At 39.1% G+C, this 20812-nt stretch overlaps 2 protein-coding genes across 3 annotated transcripts; both read left to right on the top strand.

Annotated features, from left to right (window-relative positions):
- Positions 1-722: 722 nt before the first annotated feature.
- cln6b (CLN6 transmembrane ER protein b) lies at positions 723-11720 on the top strand. The gene is made up of 7 exons (XM_017684601.1): positions 723-1186; positions 3873-3993; positions 4711-4809; positions 6819-7007; positions 7168-7223; positions 8407-8529; positions 11372-11720. Exons 1-7 carry the CDS (start codon positions 1128-1130, stop codon positions 11646-11648), a joined length of 924 nt encoding a protein of 307 aa, XP_017540090.1. The 5' UTR covers positions 723-1127; the 3' UTR covers positions 11649-11720.
- A 3619-nt stretch (positions 11721-15339) lies between these two features.
- calml4b (calmodulin-like 4b) lies at positions 15340-20655 on the top strand. Of its 2 annotated transcripts, XM_017701102.2 has the most exons (5): positions 15354-15421; positions 15511-15541; positions 16708-16848; positions 18712-18900; positions 19770-20655. In XM_017701102.2, exons 1-5 carry the CDS (start codon positions 15419-15421, stop codon positions 19865-19867), a joined length of 462 nt encoding a protein of 153 aa, XP_017556591.1. In that variant the 5' UTR covers positions 15354-15418; the 3' UTR covers positions 19868-20655. The 2 variants fall into 2 exon arrangements, with proteins under 2 accessions (XP_037398434.1, XP_017556591.1); XM_037542537.1 differs by lacking the exon at positions 15511-15541 and having other exon boundaries at positions 15340-15421.
- Positions 20656-20812: the final 157 nt, after the last annotated feature.

Here is a 20812-nt window from a genome sequence, read left to right as displayed (position 1 = left end):
AGTTAAAGGGGAACTCCATCGATATTTTCTGCATAATTTAATGGTTAATATGTAAAGGCAAAAGTCATTCAGAGTGGTTTGGTGTGAAATTCTCAGTTCTAGACGTTTGTCCAAGTTACCAAGTCAGAATTGTTCACAGCGGTGGTGATAGGAACCAGACGTCTAAAATGTGTAATGCCTCTAAAAGCTCCCTCACAGAAAGTTATTACATGAAGTGGTTATACTCGGCCTGGTGTCTGAAATGTTGTTTTATGATTTATTTATTTATTTGTGTCTGAAACGTATTTGAATCCATTTCTTTTGATGTATTCACGATCAAGGGGTGCATGAAGGGTATTCTAGGGCAACGCAGTCCCCAAAGACAACGTATTCTTTCAGATTGACCATTATTCTACCATCATTAACATTACATACAACACTCAGAAGACATGTGGGTTCACTGGTGGCTTTTGTACAGTAAATAAAATGACTATATTTGTGTTGTAGACATTGTGACCCCTGGTTCCTATCACCAGCATTGTAAAGAAATCTGAGGCGCCAAGTTTTAAACCACTACACACCAAAACATTCTTTGTTTACATCTCTACCACTGGCTCATAAGGAAAGTAATGGCTTTCAATGTTGTTATGATAGCTACCAAATGAATGAGCGCGTTTCCTTGGAGAGCAGAATTAAGTCCTAAAACACGAAAGGGAGGGGTGGGATTAAGAGTTCATGTGAAAATGCAGTAGTGGCCGATGCAGCATGCAGACTCGCCGTTTTGTGGTTAGCTAGCCGGTCCTGAGGGGCTGTTCCCGCTTGTCAGTAGCTCGTGTGGAAAGTAAGTGGACTCGCTGAGGGAGAAGAGGAGCGCAGAGGCTGAAAGAAAGGCAACGGAGTCAGCGACCCGCATCTCAGGTTACAGAGTGAGGACAGTGCCGCCCTGCTGCTCTGTAAGCAGGAGACCGAGGGGAAACCTTGCGTGTCTGTGCTGACCCCACCACAGCTACCGTCCTTGTGCGGAGGGCTTTAACAGCGGGCGTTCACCTTTGACGTGCGGGGCCTGCATGCCAGTCAGGAAGAGGGGAGAAGAAGAGAGGAACTCTTCAGGAACTGGCAGTCTTCTTCATGGTGCTGGGTGAAGTGCAATGCAGCCCACTGTGCGAAAGAAGCCGGACGCTGCCCAGCAGCTGGCTTTTCTGCCTAGGTTTGAGCCCTTTTAACAGGCCGTTGATGTGGGCTGAAAGCCATTTCAGCTGTGTGTTACACAAATAGGCTTCTCTCTGGCTGCAGGCTACTAAATAAGTTTGAATGTGTGTTTCCTGTCTGTCTGAGATCATTACAAGAGTGTTAGTAAGTGTTTGTGAGTTTGCAGGTCCCTGCAAGGATGTTTTGGAGGCTTTTAGCACAAATAATGGTCTATGAAGGATTTCATCTATTGTAACAAGTAGATTAGGTAAAGTGTTGGAGAGAGACCGGAAAGGCATTGTTAACAAAGGAATAATCGAACAGAGCTCAGCATCCACCTGATATTCAGCATGCACAGCGCAGGAGGCAGCCTGTGTGAAGGCTCAGAGACCAACCCGCAGTGAGAGGATTTTTGGTGGGGATTTGAAAGGATCAAATCGGATGAGATTAGAGTGTGTCTCTGCAGGCTATGTAAAACAGGAGATACTCGGCTTCCTCTCTGCATCTGCATTTCTACTGACTTTGAAATGAGGGAAGAAACTGGGTTCCCCCAAACCTCTGTTGCCCCCTCACTCATAATATATACGTTAGATGGAGTCCTGATAATGTTTTAGAGGACTACATTCACCAGGCCAGTAAAAACATGCACATATTTTATTATTATATGCTTTTTTATTATATGCTTTTTATATATACATACACACATACAGAGAGAGAGGGAGAGAGTTGATTGTATTTACTACTGCATTTCACACTTCAAATAATCCAAAACATATTCAGCCCTGTTAAAGTGTGGACTCTGGGGACAGCTACACATCCTTTTAGACTTATAGTGTTGTCTTTTCACAGTGGAAGGATGGACAGAAACATCTGTGGAATTTTCAGATTTAAAGCAAGAGTGAAGCTTGATTTTCTTTTCAAATAAAGGTTATATATAAATATTACATGCACTGTATATATGTATATTTACAGTATCTCACAAAAGTGAGTACACCCCTCACATTTCTGCAAATATTTTATTATATCTGTTCATGGGACAACACTATAGAAATGAAACTCGGATATAACTTAAAGTAGTCAGTGTATAGCTTGTATAGCGGTATAGATTTACTGCCCTCTCATCACACAGCCATAATGTCTATATAGCTGGCAACACAAGTGAGTACACCTCACAGTGAACATGTCCAAATTGTGCTCAAAGTGTCAGTATTTTGTGTGACCACCATTATTATCTACCATTGCCTTAACCTTCTTGGGCATGGAATTCACCAGAGCTGCACAGGTTGCTACTGGAATCCTCTTCCACCCCTCCATGATGACATCACGGAGCTGGTGGATGTTAGACACCTTGCACTCCCCCTCCTGCTTGAGGATGCTCCACAGGTGCTCAATTGGGTTTAGGTCTGAAGACATACTTGGCTAGTCCATCACTTTTACCTTCACCTTCAGCAAGGCAGTTGTCATCTTGGAGATTGTTGAGTGTTTGGGGTCGTTATTGTGTTGGAAAACTGCCATGCGGCGTAGTTTCCAAAGGGAGGGGATCATGCTCTGCTTCAGAATGTCACAGTACATGTTGGAATTCATGTTTCCCTTAATGAACTGCAGCTCCCCAGTGCCAGACCATGATGCTACCACCACCATGCTTGACTGTAGGCAGAGACAAATGTCATGGTACTCCTCACCAGGGTGCCACCACACATGCTGGACAACATCTGAGCCAAACAAGTTTATCTTGGTCTTGTCAGACCACAGTTCCAGTATTCCATATTCTTGGACTGTTTGTCTTCAGCAAACTGTTTCCAGGCTTTCTTGTGCATCAGCTTCAAAAGAGGCTTCCTTCTGGAAGAATGGATATGCAGACCAAGTTGATGCTTTGTGCGGCGTATGATATGAGCACTGACAGGCTGAACTCCCACTTCTTTAACCTCTGCAGCAATGCTGGCAGCACTCATGCGTCTATTTTTTGAAGCCAACCTCTGGATATGATGCTAAACACATGCACTCAACTTCTTTGGTTGACTCTAGCGAGGCCTGTTTGGAGTGGAACCTGTCCTGGAAAACTGCTGCATGACCTTGGCCACTCAGTATGAAAGAATTGTAGCCAAAACACCAAATTTAACATATTCACACCTGGAACCTTGTAACTCTAACGAGTCACATGGCACCAGGGAGGGACAATGATGCAATTGGGCACAATTTGGACATGTTCACTGTGAGGTGTACTTACTTGTGCTGCCAGCTATTTAGACATTAATGGCCGTGTGTTGAGTTATTTTCAGAGGACAGTAAATCTGTACTGCTATATAAGTTGTACACTGACTACTTTAAGTTATATCCAAGTTTCATTTCTGTAGTGTTGTCTCATCAATAGATTTCATAAAATATTTGCAGAAATGTGAGGGGTGTGCTCACTTTTGTGAGATACTGTATATGTACATATACAGAGTTTGTATTAGAAAACAAAATGTGAAGTGCCTTTTTTTTAAATTGCCATTCCAAGACTTTTATTTTATTTTTGGCAAAGTATTCTTATATCAGTTGTGAGGATCAGGAAATACTTGAAAGAAAAATATTTTGGTTGCTGGTAACTCATATCATCTTTCTTATCAACTCTTATCATGAATCATCTGTGCATAGATATTAGCTCCAGAAATCTGTTATGAAATCTACTATGGTGGAGCCATTATCTGTGTTTTCTTCCACAGTCACAGACAAGGATCCAGGGACATAGACTTCTCTATGAAGAGGCCTCAGTTCCAGTTTGATCTCTGGTGCTTTTTCACAATCCAGAACTGGGTCCTGGACTTTGGGAGACCTGTAGTTATGGTCAGTAAATTACTGCAGAGGAAAAGAACAGGAATCTGTTTGTCTGGACCCCATCATGTTGCTCCAGACATCATTTTTTACTTGTTCTGAGAACAGATATGCAACATTTGATTTGTTTGGACCAAACAAATCATAGAGTAGCAATGAATCAACTAGCATCTGATTTTAATCTTTAAACCAATCGGCACAAGCCAGCGAGGCTTACATTTTCCAAAAGAAATCAAAGATCTGGCTAATGCAGACTTTCACTATAAGCAGTAAGTAATATTTTGCTTCTTAGTCACATATTATGACTCACTTTTAGCAACATGGTTAGCAGCAAAGCTTTTATGACCTTTGATATTTGTAATCTGCAGTGTTGCCTCTGATACCGAAGAAAGACATTCACTAGTTCATAGACCTGAACGTCCCTGCGTAACATCTCAGTCACTAAAAAGCATTTTCACTGCCTTAATTCTTAATTGGCTGTGGAATTCACTTCAAGACTAGGCTAAGTCTGTGTTCAGAAAATGACCCTTCATTTCAACCCATATTTCTTAATAATATGTGGTTGATATTTAAGAAATTTTAGGTTTTTTTTACCTTGGAAAAACCCAGACAGCATACATTAAACAAAACACTGAGTTAGATTTCCACTGGAGTTTTTGTTCTTGGTGAGGCTCAGACAGATGATCGTATATTGTGGTCTCTTTCTTTCTGTCTATGTTTTCTTCTCAGGTCCTGGTTCCTCTTGAGTGGCTCCCCCTGAACAAGCCTATTGTTGGAGATTATTTTCACATGGCTTACAATATCATCACACCCTTTCTTCTGCTGAAGGTAAATGAATGTTGATGGTAAGCGTGTAATGCTGATGGTAAATAGATAAGTTAAAGGCTGTTGTGGGTCCAACTTGTGTGTGTCAACAAGATATTTAATCTCATTTGGTCTGGTCTGCTAAATCTTTTATTATGACTGGACAAAACTTTTAGTCTTACTATGTCCAGTGGCCCTTACTGACCTACTGCCCAAAAGGCATTTCTTTTTCTGAGTAATAGACCCTCCCAAATTTCTCCTTGCACTGATGTTTGGACTTTCAAATGACTTGACTGCTATTAGCCAACCTGGAACAGCAAACTAGTTACTCTTTGAGACGCAGTAAAATGTTTCCTTCCCTGACACAGACAGAATTTGTGACATGGTTGGTTTTCATTACTTTAGAAATGTTTCGTTTCAGGTCTGTTCACCTGCCATGCATGGATTACCCCATTTTAAAGGGTAGCTTAACTGCAGAATTAACACTGTCTGGTATGATGTAAAAAGTAAAAGAAGGCTGAAGTGTGTTTGAATTTTGAAGATTGTGAGGCTTTGAGGTTTGAATTGATGAGTTTAGATTTTGAGGTTTGTGTTGGTTGAATGAAAAACTGTTTTCATTCATCTAAACTAAGCATGTCTTTTAAATTTCCATTCAAGGTATTTATTTGAGTTAAATAAACCCAGTTCAACTACTTGTTACCACATAATGTGATTTTTTTTTAGGGTTGAACTTACAAGCTAATTTTACAGCATAGCGTTCATAGCACTAGCTGCTATAATACTGGGGGGACCAAAACACTCCCGTATCAAAGTAATTATGGATGCTCCAATAGGGGAATTTTGGGCCGATGCCCACATATTATTTTTTCATGTATGCATCTGCCAATGCCAATACATAAACAATTAGGAAATGTAGAAATTGGGTCTAAATCCAATTGGAGTAGCATTACAGTCACATAGGACATTTAATTGTATGCAAAAAAAGGAAAAAGCATAATTTAGGTGTAGGAGCCTAGCATTCCCTAAATATTCTTCTCTTCCAGTGTACTGTAAAATATTAAATATTGGTTAAATAAATGTTTGTCAAATCTAATTTTTGTCATTTTTAAGCAATTATCTGCTGTCACCGAAATAATTCTGTTATTATGATGCATCTCTAATAATAATACATTGAGATTCACTTATTCACTGTGAACAGCACAAAAAAGTGCATTGTGTCACTCATAACTGTAGATTTTTTGGGTGGATGCTACAGATGGGGACCTCCAAACCTGAACTTGCTTAAGGATCCAAGAAGGCTGTAACTACCCTGTTCTGAGACACTGGCTAGCTGGAGCAGATGGAACTTCTGTTGCTGTTTTTTTATGTTTCATTTAAGGGAAGGTCAAGACTTTGTCAGTTTCGTCTTTACTCCATTCAGAATGAAGTCTGCTCAGACATTTTACCAGATCTCAAAGGCCACTGAGAAAATCGGAGGTGTGGTGCTGAGACGAGGTCAGTGGTACCAGACTGAAGATGATGTATGACCCAGACAGCTGAAATAATCCCTATTGACCTTTACTTTTCCTGTAATATCTGGCAGACCTTTCAGCCAAGCTTGGGTTCCAGATGGTACTAAACTGCCTATATTTCGTCAGATCTGAAATCGCTGTCCCTTTTAACTTATTATACTCTGCATAATACATGAAATTCTTTTAATACATCACAACCTCATTCCTCAAGCTCCCGGTGAAAGATCCCTACTCACCCTGATATAAGACTAGAAGCACTTCCACATTTCTGTTTTCAAGTCAGTAATCAAATGAACTTTGAATGGCGTTAATGTTTCACGTTGTCCAAATATAACGGTAGTTTGGATGTATATATACTTTGAATTGACTTCATCCATTTATGTGCTTCATTTCTACATGAGTAAAACATATTGCATTGTCATTTTGTCCTTGTTTGATTTCTTTTGCCAACAATTGTACTAAGTTAATAAGATGTGGATATTGGTGTGAACTTGTAAATATTTTCTCTCTTTTTTGCTGCAGCTGATTGACCACAGTCCAAAGACTTTGCCCCTGTGTGCTGTTTACCTCTGCATCATTACCTTCGTAATGGGGGCCAGCATAAACCTGGTGGGCGACTCCATGAATCATCGGCTTCTGCTCAGTGGCTACCAGCTGCACTTGTCTGTGAGGGAGAACCCCATCATGAAGAATCTAAATCCACCTTCTTTGGTACAGAAGCTTTCTACCATTGTATTGACAATATGCTGAATTCATATAAATTTGACTTTTTATTATTATGTTAGGATTCGTTTGGAATTCATGTTGTTATGAGTAAAAAGTATATAAAAATATTAACAAAAAAGGCTGAAATTTTCATTTCTTTCAACAGGTCGACTCCTTTGAACTACTTTATTACTATGACGAAAACTTTGGACGATGTATGTGGTAGGTAGTCAATATCCAATAACTGATATTTTAGCTGGCTTACAGTTCTGTTTCAGGTGTTAGTATTTCATGCCTTTGGGCAGAGGTAGGTCGTTTCTAGCTTCATTTATTCTTTTTTCATATGAATATTTTCAAATGAAAATATGTGTTTATGATGAAAAGAATGTACTTTATTCCTCAGCTATATTTAAGTCATTAACGAGTAATCACTAATTGAGCTCATAAAAAGCAGTATATGTGATTCATTATAAAAGCATGGTATGGCATTGTTTGATGCCGTATACAAAAATAAAAGAAAATGAGTGAATGAATGAATGAATTAATGAAAGATGATCCAAAAAAGGTGGAGTGGTTAATAAATGCTTTTTTCATTAGAAAAACAATTGTTTTGTTTTGTTTCATTTTGTTTTCCTGGCAGAAGACTGGAGCTAAATGAATCATAGATCATATGCATGGAAGTTTCACTTCAAGTTTTTCAGTAAGGGAAATTAAACCAAGTTTGCCAAATTTCTGCATAATTCAATAGTTATCATTTAGAGTTATTCAGAGCAGTTTGGCGTGAAATGTTCCATTTTAGAGAATGTCAGGGCGTTCACAGTGGTCTTGATAGGAACATGATGTCTGAAGTGTTTCGTGCCTCTAAAAGCTACATCTCAGAAGGTTAGTACATGAATAAATAAGCTGCCTGATGCCTGAGAAATTGTTTTATGATCATTTGTGAAAATGTTTTTGCCAGAAAACATGTCATTTAAAATCTATTTGCATTGGAGAGGAACATGCAAGGTGCAAAACAGTCCCCAAAATAAACATATTTTTACCACTTTTTTATCATCAGCAGCAATGCATATATGACTAAGTAGACACGTGTAGGTTGGCTGATCAATTTAGACAGTAAATAAAGTGGCTATAATTGCATTGTAGACCCTTGGTTCCTGTCACCCCCACTGTAAAGAAATGTTTTTAAGTTAGTTGTTTCGATAGTTTCTCTACAAAGAATGACTTTGTTTACATCTGAAACACTGAATTATAGACATTCTCAAAAATGTGTGGAATTCCCTTTTAAGTGTTTTTGACTTGCTACTTTTATTACTGCTTTGTAAGTTGTTTTCAGTTACCACTTTTATTTTTACCTCAGTTATTTCTCTGATGTAAGAGTACTTTTATCTGACTCTGTGTTTTCTAGGTACATCCCTTTCTTCCTCATCCTCTTTCTTTACTTCTCTGGCTGTTTCACAACTCTCAAAGAAGAGAAGAGAATGCCTGTATCAGCCTGGCTGCTCTTGGCTCCTAGTTCCCTCTATTACTGGTCAGTATTCTGCTCTTTTTTACGCATAACGGTATGGACGATGCCCTTTAATACTGGTCTAGTTGTTCCTCCCCAAATGCCGACTTTAATGATTAGAAGAGAAGTGTCAAAACTGTTGTAGACCAGTAGTTCAGCTTCTACACAGAACCAGTTTTTCTAGTCTAACTTAATTCCTGCTGTTTTAGAGGAGCTGTTTATCATTGTAGTTACATCTGGACTAATTGCACTCTTCCCCTTTTCATTATTTATTACTGTGAAGCTCAAGCATCCAACCCAATGCCGTCACAGCAGAATTATTTATAGATCTTGTTCGTACAGGGGAGAGTTTGGCTGTATTAGTTGTTGAACAGCAGCACAGCTGTGGCTTGAGGCAGGTCCAAGCAGCGTCTCATCTGACAGGAGATAAAAAGCTCCGGTGTCACTGTTGAACAGTTTCTTGGGTGTGCTTGCCCTAACATCACTGAGCCAATTCAGGACTCAGTTCAGTTCAGTTCAGTTCAAGGGTTTATTATCATTTCCAACTGACAATTAACACAGCAAAGTATATACACTGTTAGTATGTAGGTAAGAGATGTACAGTCGTGTGTAAAAACATGATAAGCCCTGCGCATATTACACATTATGTTGATTTTCTAAATAAGAAAAATAGATTTGCTCATCCTTTACAAGGAACAAACTTAAACATGGCATTTTCTTCAAATTTTACAGCACAGTTTTGATGTATTTTTTCCAGTATGTTGAATTCAGCAAATAAAGAGTAATTGTGTATTGAAAGTGTTTTCTCTGTAAAGCGTTTGTTAACTTATTTTCTTGCAGATATTTTCAGAAAATCAACAAAACATGTTATTTGCCCCTTTTTGATATTTATAGAGCACCTTTCATACATTAACATTCAGCTCAAAGTGCTTTACAGTACAAAGCAAAAACAATAGAGAAAGAAGAGAAAAAGATAATTTAAAAAAAATAACAAACACTAAATAATGCACTACATAAAACCAATAACCAAAAAGGATGTCTTAATAACAGAGTTATACACTGCTCAAAAAAATAAAGGGAACACTCAAATAACACATCCTAGATCTGAATGAATGAAATATTCTCATTGAATACTTTGTTCTGTACAGAGTTGCATGTGCTGACAACAAAATCGCACAAAAATCATCAATGGAAATCAAATTTATTAACCAATGGAGGCCTGGATTTGGAGTCACACACAAAATTAAAGTGGAAAAACACACTACAGGCTGATCCAACTTTGATGTAATGTCCTTAAAACAAGTCAAAATGAGGCTCAGTATTGTGTGTGGCCTCCACGTGCCTGTATGACCTCCCTACAACACCTGGGCATGCTCCTGATGAGGTGGCAGATGGTCTCCTGAGGGGTCTCCTCCCAGACCTGGACTAAAGCATCCGCCAACTCCTGGACAGTCTGTGGTGCAACGTGGTGTTGGTGGATGGAGTGAGACATGATGTCCCAGATGTGCTCAATCGGATTCAGGTCTGGGGAACGGGCGGGCCAGTCCATAGCTTCAATGCCTTCATCTTGCAGGAACTGCTGACACACTCCAGCCACATGAGGTCTAGCATTGTCCTGCAGTAGGAGGAACCCAGGGCCAACTGCACCAGCATATGGTCTCACAAGGGGTCTGAGGATCTCATCTCGGTACCTAATGGCAGTCAGGCTACCTCTGGCGAGCACATGGAGGGCTGTGCGGCCCTCCAAAGAAATGCCACCCCACACCATTATTGACCCACTGCCAAACCGGTCATGCTGAAGGATGTTGCAGGCAGCAGATCGCTCTCCACAGCGTCTCCAGACTCTGTCACGTCTCGTCTGTCACATGTGATCAGTGTGAACCTGCTTTCATCTGTGAAGAGCCCAGGGCGCCAGTGGCGAATTTGCCAATCCTGGTGTTCTCTGGCAAATGCCAAGCGTCCTGCACGGTGTTGGACTCTGAGCACAACCCCCATCTGTGGACGTCGGCCCCTCATACCATCCTCATGGAGTCGGTTTCTAACCGTTTGTGCAGACACATGCACATTTGTGGCCTGCTGGAGGTCATTTTGCAGGGCAAGTGCTGGCAGTGCTCCTCCTGTTCCTCCTTGCACAAAGGCGGAGGTAGCGGTCCTGCTGCTGGGTTGTTGCCCTCCTACGGCCTCCTGGTGTACTGGCCTGTCTCCTGGTAGCACCTTCAGCCTCTGGACACTACGCTGACAGACACAGCAAACCTTCTTGCCACAGCTCGCATTGATGTGCCATCCTGGATGAGCTGCACTACCTGAGCCACTTGTGTGGGTTGTAGAGTCCGTCTCATGCTACCACGAGTGTGAAAGCACCACCAACATTCAAAAGTGACCAAAACATCAGCCAGAAAGCAGAAAGGTACTGAGAAGTGGTCTGTGGTCCCCACCTGCAGAACCACTCCTTTATTGAGTGTGTCTTGCTAATTCCCAGTAATTTCCACCTATTCCATTTGCACAACAGCTGTGAAATTGATTGTCAATCAGTGTTGCTTCCTAAGTGGACAGTTTGATTTCACAGAAGTTTGATTTACTTGGAGTTATATTGTGTTGTTTAAGTGTTCCCTTAATTTTTTTGAGCAGTGTAGTTAAAATACACAAGATAAAAGTATAAATAGTGTTGATTACTGTTTCCGTTGTTCTGTTTTACAATTGGGCTCTTAATAAACACTAAGACCTGGTTCAACACAGTTTCACATGGCAAACACCAAAACATAAATAAGTCAGTGTTGTTAGCATCGTAGACATAGCTATCCATCTGAGTCAGATCTTTTAAAAATGATTTGCAGGACGCAGGCATAAATTTCTTTTTCTCCGATAGGTACCTGGTGACAGAAGGACAGATCTTTATCCTCTTCATCTTCACTTTTTTTGCCATGACAGCTACAGTGATGCACAAGAAACGCAAAGGCTTGGTGCCTGACAGTAATGGACTGTTTCTGCTGTACAGCTTCTCCATAGCTTTGGTTTTACTTACAGTCTGGGTTGCCTGCCTGTGGAATGACAAGATCCTCCGTAGAAAATATCCAGGAGTCATCTACATACCGGAGCCCTGGGCCTTCTACACATTGCATATCAGAGATAAACACAAGTTATGACGTTTGCTTGACAGCTACGACTAGTAGTCCCTGCAATACGTAGTGAATAAAGACAGTGAACTTTAAGATTAACTATTTTCTGACTGTTTCTTCTACACACCCAATTCTACATTGCTCAAATTTTGTATTTATCTCAATCAATATCTTCTGTATCATGTTATATATTACCCCAATTTCTCTGAATATGATAATTTAACTCACATTCTTTGTTTATACAGCATATAGTTTTTTCCAAATGCTTATTTTATCCACTTTTGATATTTATAGATGTGTCTGTTCTTGCAATTATTTTAATAAATAGTTTCATGTTATTAAGTATGATGTCAGTTTCATTAAACTGCTATAAATCTGAAAATGTTTCTTTCTATTCAGTCTTTGTAGTATACAATATTGTTATTTAATGCAAACTCTATAAAAATAGCCTACTTTTCATGTATTTATAAGATGCAGATATCTAGAACTTCAGCATTTGACACTCATCGTTCTGTGACCCCTCATTATTCTATCTGTTTTCGTAGGAGTGGATGTGTTTGAGTGTTGCCTATAGCGTTGCCTTGTGGACTGTTCTCTCAATGGTGAGACTGTACTGCAAGATAAACAGAACACAGAATACATGTGAATGAGTGGTCTTAAAATGAGGGAATACTGAACATATTTGATTTGATACATGCTTCAAATGCTTAACCTAGCAAAACGTATATTGCAAATGTTTGATCTTGCAGTGAATGAACAGGGTCAAAATGTTTGATCTTATAGTGAATGAACAGGGTCAAAATGTTTGATCTTACAGTGAATGAACAGGGTCAAAATGTCTGATCTTACAGTGAATGAACAGGGTCAAAATGTTTGATCTTACTGTGAATGAACAGGGTCAAAATGTCTGATCTTACAGTGAATGAATAGGGTCAAAATGTTTGATCTTACAGTGAATGAATAGGGTCAAAATGGCTGATCATACAGTGAATGAATAGGGTCAAAATGTTTGATCTTACAGTGAATGAATAGGGTCAAAATGTCTGATCTTACAGTGAATGAATAGGGTCAAAATGTTTGATCTTACAGTGAATGAACAGGGTCTAAATGTCTGATCTTACAGTGAATGAATAGGGTCAAAATGTTTGATCTTACAGTGAATGAATAGGGTCAAAATGTTTGATCTTACAGTGAATGAACAGGGTCTAAATGTCTGATCTTACAGTGAATGAATAGGGTCAAAATGTTTGATCTTACAGTGAATGAATAGGGTCAAAATGTTTGATCTTACAGTGAATGAATAGGGTCAAAATGTCTGATCTTACAGTGAATGAACAGGGTCTAAATGTCTGATCTTACAGTGAATGAATAGGGTCAAAATGTTTGATCTTACAGTGAATGAATAGGGTCAAAATGTTTGATCTTACAGTGAATGAACAGGGTCTAAATGTCTGATCTTACAGTGAATGAATAGGGTCAAAATGTTTGATCTTACTGTGAATGAATAGGGTCAAAATGTCTGATCTTACAGTGAATGAACAGGGTCTAAATGTCTGATCTTACAGTGAATGAATAGGGTCAAAATGTTTAATCTTACAGTGAATGAACAGGGTCAAAATGTCTGATCTTACAGTGAATGAACAGGGTCTAAATGTCTGATCTTACAGTGAATGAATAGGGTCAAAATGTTTGATCTTACAGTGAATGAATAGGGTCAAAATGTCTGATCTTACAGTGAATGAATAGGGTCAAAATGTGTGATCTTACAGTGAATGAATAGGGTCAAAATGTTTGATCTTACAGTGCATGAATAGGGTCAAAATGTTTGATCTTACAGTGCATGAACAGGGTCAAAATGTCTGATCTTACAGTGAATGAATAGGGTCAAAATGTTTAATCTTACAGTGAATGAACAGGGTCAAAATGTTTGATCTTACAGTGAATGAACAGGGTCAAAATGTTTGATCTTACTGTGAATGAACAGGGTCAAAATGTCTGATCTTACAGTGAATGAACAGGGTCTAAATGTCTGATCTTACAGTGAATGAATAGGGTCAAAATGTTTGATCTTACAGTGAATGAATAGGGTCAAAATGTTTGATCTTACAGTGAATGAACAGGGTCAAAATGTCTGATCTTACAGTGAATGAACAGGGTCTAAATGTGTGATCTTACAGTGAATGAATAGGGTCAAAATGTTTGATCTTACAGTGAATGAATAGGGTCAAAATGTCTGATCTTACAGTGAATGAACAGGGTCAAAATGTTTGATCTTACAATGAATGAACAGGGCCAAAATGTTTGATCTTACAGTGAATGAATAGGGTCAAAATGTTTGATCTTACAGTGAATGAATAGGGTCAAAATGTTTGATCTTACAGTGAATGAACAGGGTCAAAATGTTTGATCTTGCAATGATTGAACAGGGTCAAAATGTCTGATCTTACAGTGAATGAATAGGGTCAAAATGTTTGATCTTACAGTGAAAGATCAGGGTCAAAATGTTTGATCTTACAGTGAATGAATAGGGTCAAAATGTCTGATCTTACAGTGAATGAATAGGGTCTAAATGTCTGATCTTACAGTGAATGAATACGGTCAAAATGTTTGATCTTACAGTGAAAGAACAGGGTCAAAATGTTTGATCTTACAGTGAATGAACAGGGTCAAAATGTTTGATCTTACAGTGAATGAACAGGGTCAAAATGTTTGATCTTGCAGTGAATGAATAGGGTCAAAATGTCTGATCTTACAGTGAATGAATAGGGTCAAAATGTCTGATCTTACAGTGAATGAATAGGGTCAAAATGTTTGATCTTACAGTGAATGAACAGGGTCAAAATGTTTGATCTTACAGTGAATGAACAGGGTCTAAATGTCTGATCTTACAGTGAATGAATAGGGTCATAATGTTTGATCTTACAGTGAATGAACAGGGTCAAAATGTTTGATCTTACAGTGAATGAACAGGGTCAAAATGTCTGATCTTACAGTGAATGAATAGGGTCAAAATGTTTGATCTTACAGTGAAAGAACAGGGTCAAAATGTCTGATCTTACAGTGAATGAATAGGGTCAAAATGTTTGATCTTACAGTGAATGAATAGGGTCAAAATGTTTGATCTTACAGTGAATGAACAGGGTCAAAATGTTTGATCTTACAGTGAATGAACAGGGTCAAAATGTTTGATCTTGTTAGAAATGCATACCTCAAATTCTTCATCCTATAATCAATGCACATACAATCTTTTGCAGTTAATTTGTTCTTTAAATATTTCATCTTGCATACAATGCATGCTACAATCGTGTAATGTTGGAATTAATTTAAAAAATTAATGTTTCAAACGTCTGATCATGGAGGTAATGCAAAAGATGCATGTTGCGCATGTTTGGTCTTGCAAAGAATGAATAGGGTCAAAATGTTTGATTGCCAGCTTGATTTCCTTGCCAGTGCTAAACGTAAGTCAAATGCATGATTTTTAAAAGAATGCATGAATGCATGATGCAGTCCCTTGATCTTCATTCCCTTGTAAATCATGCATATGCTGGATTGTGCAACAAATGCATTCCTTAAACGTTTGATGGAATGAATGTTTGATCTCACAATTCTTGCAAAGAATTAATGTTGCAAATGTTGTAGAATAATAGATCAGACACCATCACAGCGGAGTAGCGTCGAGAAGATCACGCCACTGACAGGCGATCACCCGACAGGCAGCGGAAGAGGCGTGACCGCGTGAACGTGTGCTGTGAACGTGTGCGCGCTGGGACGAGGCGGATAAACGGCGCAGCTGTGAAATGGCAAGTGTTCCTGGTAGATTTGTCTTGTCGTGTCTCTGTGAAGCGTTTTCTCCTTCGCTCTCTCTCATTCTGATCGTCTGTTTCTGCAGGCAAAGTTTCTCTCCCACGATCAAATAAATGGTAAGGGCTAAAGTCAGAACTTCGCGATTAGAAGCTGAACCGAGCAGCTGTAGTTGATAGCAGCGGGTCTTTCGCAGTAGGTGACGTCACACTGTCAGTAGTTTGTAGTTGTAGTTTGTTACTGTTCTGTCTAGAAGTTGCTTCACTCCGTCAGAGCCGCTCAAGCAGAAATACGGTTCTCTCTAAACAGCTGATGAACACTTTGTGACGGCTTCTTTAAGCGGAGGCTGTGAGCGCACATACGGGTCCTGTGGAGGTGGACTCGGTCTGAACCCCGTCTCCTGGCTGTGAGCGCTGGCTCGCTGCTCGGCTGGCATTGCTGAGCGCTGTGCTGTAGCTTATCTTAAATTGTCTCACGGATAGAGCGGTTTGGTTGGGTGCCGGCCAGCAGCCAGCCTGCTGAGGAGCTCTTAAACCCTTCACAGGAGATTAATGAGGGTTTACTCCTCACAGCTTTCGTTTTAACGACCCCCATAAACCATTACCCTTGCATTCACATCCATTGTATTAATGACCGTGTAATGCAGTGATAATTGTTGAGCAGTAAAGCAGTAAAGGCCCTGCTTTCTCAAAAAGTAGATTTCACAGTATTTTATATTGTAATATTTCATAGTATTTATTCAGAATTTGTATCATAATAATAATTAATATATATATATATAGGGTGTAACAGCTCTACAGTACAGTGCTTGTAGAACCATAGCCTAACACTGGTGTTCTCTAACCCTGGTCCTGAAGAGCTATCTTCCTCCTTCCTTCAACCACAATTTCCAACTAATCAACCTCTTCCCAAGTCCCTGATTGGAAGCAGGTTGGAACTAGACTCTGCATGAAGGCAGCTCTCCAGGCCCTGGGAGAGAACAACTGTGTTAAATTCAGCAAATAAACAGTAATTGTGCATTAAAATGTGTGTGTGTGTGTGTGTGTTCTCTGTAGAGGGTTTGTTAACTTCTTAGAAAATCAGCAAAACGTAACTTGACCAGGGTGCACAAACTTTTGCACATGATTGTACATAGGATCAGACTGAATCACACTAAACTAAACTCTAAACACAGCTCCATAAAACATAAATAAATAAAAAAGCGGGCTTTGCTTGATTGAGATCTGTGGACAGTTCTAGTTCAGGAATATCATATGATTGTTATTAGCTTTTATTTTTTATGCAGAATTCAAGGAGTGCTTCTCGCTGTATGACAAAAACCACAAGGGAAGAATCAAAGCCCACGACCTGATCGTGGTGATGCGATGTCTTGGTTGCAGTCCTACCCTGACTGAGGTGGACCGACATCTGAAGATGCATAATATAGGTCAGCTTTTTTGCCATCTGCTCTGTTTTCATACAGTCCTATTAGCTACGACTGAACCCCTCAAAGCTGAGTCTATAGCTTAGTAATGAACATGTGCAGTCCTCTCAACTCTGAATGACCCTTTAATAGTCCACAGAATAGTTTGTCAGTAGTTTGGAATCTCTTTATTTACTTTCTGATTAATCGATAATGATTCATTGAATAAATATAATGATTTTCTTCTACTCATTTGTGACTGCAGAATGAGAGTAAATGTGTTAGTATAGTACTGTATTATTATTAATTACTAACATTCTGCTATCAAAAACGAGTACATAAATCATTAGATTTATTCAATGAATCATTCAGTCAATATTCAGTTTATCAGGGAGTAAACCCCTTAAATGGCCAGGGCCCTAACCTAAGAACAGCTCAGCCACTTTGCATTGACATCTCTGTAGATATTGAATAATAAGCCTTAGTATGTAACAAGCCTGGGATTTTAACAGTGGTGGACAGTAACGAATTTAATACAGATACAAGAAAAAATACTTAAGTACAGTAACGAATTACATGTAATTGCTTTAAGTTTTAAGTAGTTTTCTTGTATCTGTACTTTACTGAAGTATTTCCGTTTTGGGTGACTTTGTACTTTCACTCCACTACATTTCAAGGTCAAATATCTTACTTTTCACTCCACCATGTTATGCGAAATCTGTCGTCCTTTTGTTTTATGTGCGTATAAAAGCAAAGCATGTCAAAACAAAAGAAGCGCAAAGCAAGACCACCAATCAGGGCACAGCACACACTTTGTTTTGAGCTTGTTTTGACCTGTTGGATATACCGACCCAGTGCAAGCACACAATTCAACATCAGTGCAGCAGAGTGTCTATTCCAATGTAAATGATGGAACTCACCTAACTTTGTGTAAATAGACCACAATATAGAAATATGTACACATATGTAGTTGTGACTGACGTATTTTTTTTTCTGAATTTTTACTAACACTATTTCATTTTATAGTAAATTTACTTTTGCTAGTTTATGCTTATGAACAGACACCTATCGATACAATATAGTAAAGAAAACTCATTTGTGAACCTGTGTTTAAAGAAAGTTTTTATTAAACTTGTAACAAAGTTGCAAATAAATCTCAAACAGAAACTTTGCTTGCTTGTAAAAAGTCATTTCTTGGCCACTCGGTTCTACTTAAATTGTTTGCCTTCAGTGTTTTGTATTTAGGATCATTTTAATAGACATCGGCTTCAGACCAATTAATGACATTCTAAAAGTGACACTATAGTATTTTCACCTAAAATGAGTTAATGAAGTTAGAGTCTTGCCCTAAAAATGATAACAGGACATTAAAGTCATAATTAATCTTTTAGTACTTTTACTTTTGATACTTAAGTACATTTGAAGGCAAATACTTTTGTACTTTTACTCAAGTGGAGGTCTGAACAGAGGAGTTCTGCTTTTACTGGTGTCATATTTTACCTTAGGTATCTCTACTGTAACTCAAGGACATGATTTGTGTTCTTCGCCCACCACTGGATTTTAAGGTGTTAAATGACACATAATTGATACATATTTGTTCAGCAACAGCTGACCATACTTTCTTAATCAACATCATGATCTCAACACCTTAACAATCCAGGTTTTTTTCATTTGTATTTCCATACAAATGTTGTTCAGTAATAACAGGGACTTCAATTCAAACTAATGGAGTTATTCTCAGGTTTAAAAAGTGTGATAAAACTGAGCCCATGGCTTGTTAAAGAGGTTAACTTACTCTGTTTATTAAAGTCGGTCTTGGTACCTAGGGCTAAAAGTCTTTTGCCTTTCTCTGGTCGTTTTTGCTTTGACACAAATTGTCTTATTCAGACAGGAGTGGGGAGCTGGGCTTTTCCACCTTTCTGATCATGATGCATGAACAGCTCAAGCAGGAGAGCCCTGAGGAGGAGATTATGAAAGCCTTGCGTGTGATGGACAAGCAGAAAAACGGCTTCGTTCTAGCCTCTGACCTCAGGGCCAAACTGACAGCACTGGGAGAAAAGCTCACAGATCAAGAAGGTAAGCTGAGCTAGAACTGTGCAGAGGTGTTCATTTACTGCCGGCAGGTCTCCCAGGAAATTGTTACCTATGTACGTCTATTGCATTTTCAAATATATAGCATTTATCAAAAAGTATAGCACTTTACTGTACAATGGACCTTGGTCATTTTTGGGTCTCTCATAGATTACAAGCTTGACTCAGAAGAGTCAGCTGGTGATTTTCTCATGGTAGACAGCAGCTGAGCTTCGGGTTCATAAGCGGACAGAAATGGCCAGACAAAAGCCATCACATTTCTATTTAGGCCTGTTCTTTGTGGAATTTGCAGAATTGAGTTTGCCCTTTTTAATCCTTTACCAAGGCATGGGCCCTCTGGCAGGCCTAAAGTTTTATTACACACGTCTATAACCTAAGAAAAGCACCATTTGTTTGCTTTGAAGTCACAGTAGTTACTGAACGATAAGCCTTAGTATGTAATAAGACTAGAATGTTAAGGGGTTAAGGGGCACGTATGAAGTGAAACCCAATGGGTTTTACGAGTCATGCCCTTGGAAGCCAGCCCAAGTGTGAAATATAGCAGATTGTGTTTATATTATTTGTTTTCAGTGTAGGTTTATGCATTACATCCCCAAGTGTTTCATATTCTAAAATGCTAGGTAGATAACAGTACAAACACAAGGGAAGATTACAGGAGCTCGCTGAAGGTTATTGATAGGCTCAGTGCCAGGTGAAAAGTCGTCAGCGTGTGGCACCTCCAACACAAGCTGATTTGTGCTTTTTCCACTGTTCTAGCAGTGTGTCCTTGCAGAACGAGCACAAAAATAAAAACAATGCTGTGCATGTCTTAGCTTTTTACTAATGTCTGTTCTTATGTTTACACCCTGCTGCAGTGGATGAGCTCTTCAGAGAGGCTGGAGTGGGGAATGATGGATGCATTTATTACGAGGAGTTTGCAAAGATGGTGACCCTGCAATCAACACGATGCTGAAGCACCGTGAAGAGGACGATATTTCCTTAATAGTTTAATAGCACAGTGGAGAATTTATTCATGTTTACATCAGCAAACCTGAACAGAAGAACAGGAACCTAATAGTCAGCGTAGAGTACTAATAAAGCACTAAATCATTTCAAGAGGCATCATTATACTGTTAACGCAGTAGAGCAGAATATTTATAGCTCCACACATACCCATTATTACTGATAAGTACTTGGCATGTCATAGCGTGGGATGTTTTGGGGAATGACCATGTGTAGGCGGTTAGGTCAAGAAGAAGAATCATGAATTGCACACTTTGAAGCTGAATGGCAGATAAGACTTGGTAATTGTGTTTAAAGTGCTACAGGAGATGTTACAGTGCACCCTTGTGTCCTATGCATTGCAGAGATGTTTCACATTGATGTGAAGCAGTGGATCTGTGTCTAATATGAAGACCATTTAGGCAACAAACTGGAACTTGAACTATGTTGCAAGACAGAATCTAGGCCAGATCTAGACACATTTGGCTCTTTTTTTTACACCATCCAAGACCAGTGAAGTGAGGATGTTACACCAATATAGAAGCATGACATACGTATTTTGTGTGTTGTTTTATCATAACACTTTATCATGACCGTGGTTATGGTAATGTAAATGATTATCTGATAATGATCCATTAACCAGGGTTTTCAAAACTGACAACACTATTAACTTTAACTCATCCTGGTGTCTTCTCTTTACTGCATAGCTGTCTGTCATCACTGCAATAAACTGACTCTGTTGTCATGTTTTTGCTGGCATATGCAGTCTATTTCTATTCAAACAATAAACCTATCCCTCCCCTCTGCACATTAACATTCATAGTCCATTACAAAGCACAACACCTCGGCAAACGTTAGATGGAATAACAGTTTAGCAAAAGCCTTCGATAGCCCCATTTTAATCGTCTTTATGGAA

This window comes from Pygocentrus nattereri, chromosome 11, assembly GCF_015220715.1.
Source record: "Pygocentrus nattereri isolate fPygNat1 chromosome 11, fPygNat1.pri, whole genome shotgun sequence".
NCBI classification, from domain to species: domain Eukaryota; kingdom Metazoa; phylum Chordata; class Actinopteri; order Characiformes; family Serrasalmidae; genus Pygocentrus; species Pygocentrus nattereri.
This window is presented reverse-complemented; position numbering and strand designations above follow the sequence as displayed.

Bases quoted from the DNA above. Each gene is read 5' to 3' on its own strand.
- cln6b (XM_017684601.1), top strand. From the start codon at position 1,128: ATGCAGCCCACTGTGCGAAAGAAGCCGGACGCTGCCCAGCAGCTGGCT. The intron at 1,187-3,872 runs GTTTGAGCCCTT...TTTCTTCCACAG, and splicing joins CAGCTGGCTTTTCTGCCTAG to TCACAGACAAGGATCCAGGG. The intron at 4,810-6,818 runs GTAAATGAATGT...TTTTTGCTGCAG, and splicing joins CACCCTTTCTTCTGCTGAAG to CTGATTGACCACAGTCCAAA.
- calml4b (XM_017701102.2), top strand. The intron at 16,849-18,711 runs GTCAGCTTTTTT...TGTCTTATTCAG, and splicing joins TCTGAAGATGCATAATATAG to ACAGGAGTGGGGAGCTGGGC. The intron at 18,901-19,769 runs GTAAGCTGAGCT...ACCCTGCTGCAG, and splicing joins AAAGCTCACAGATCAAGAAG to TGGATGAGCTCTTCAGAGAG.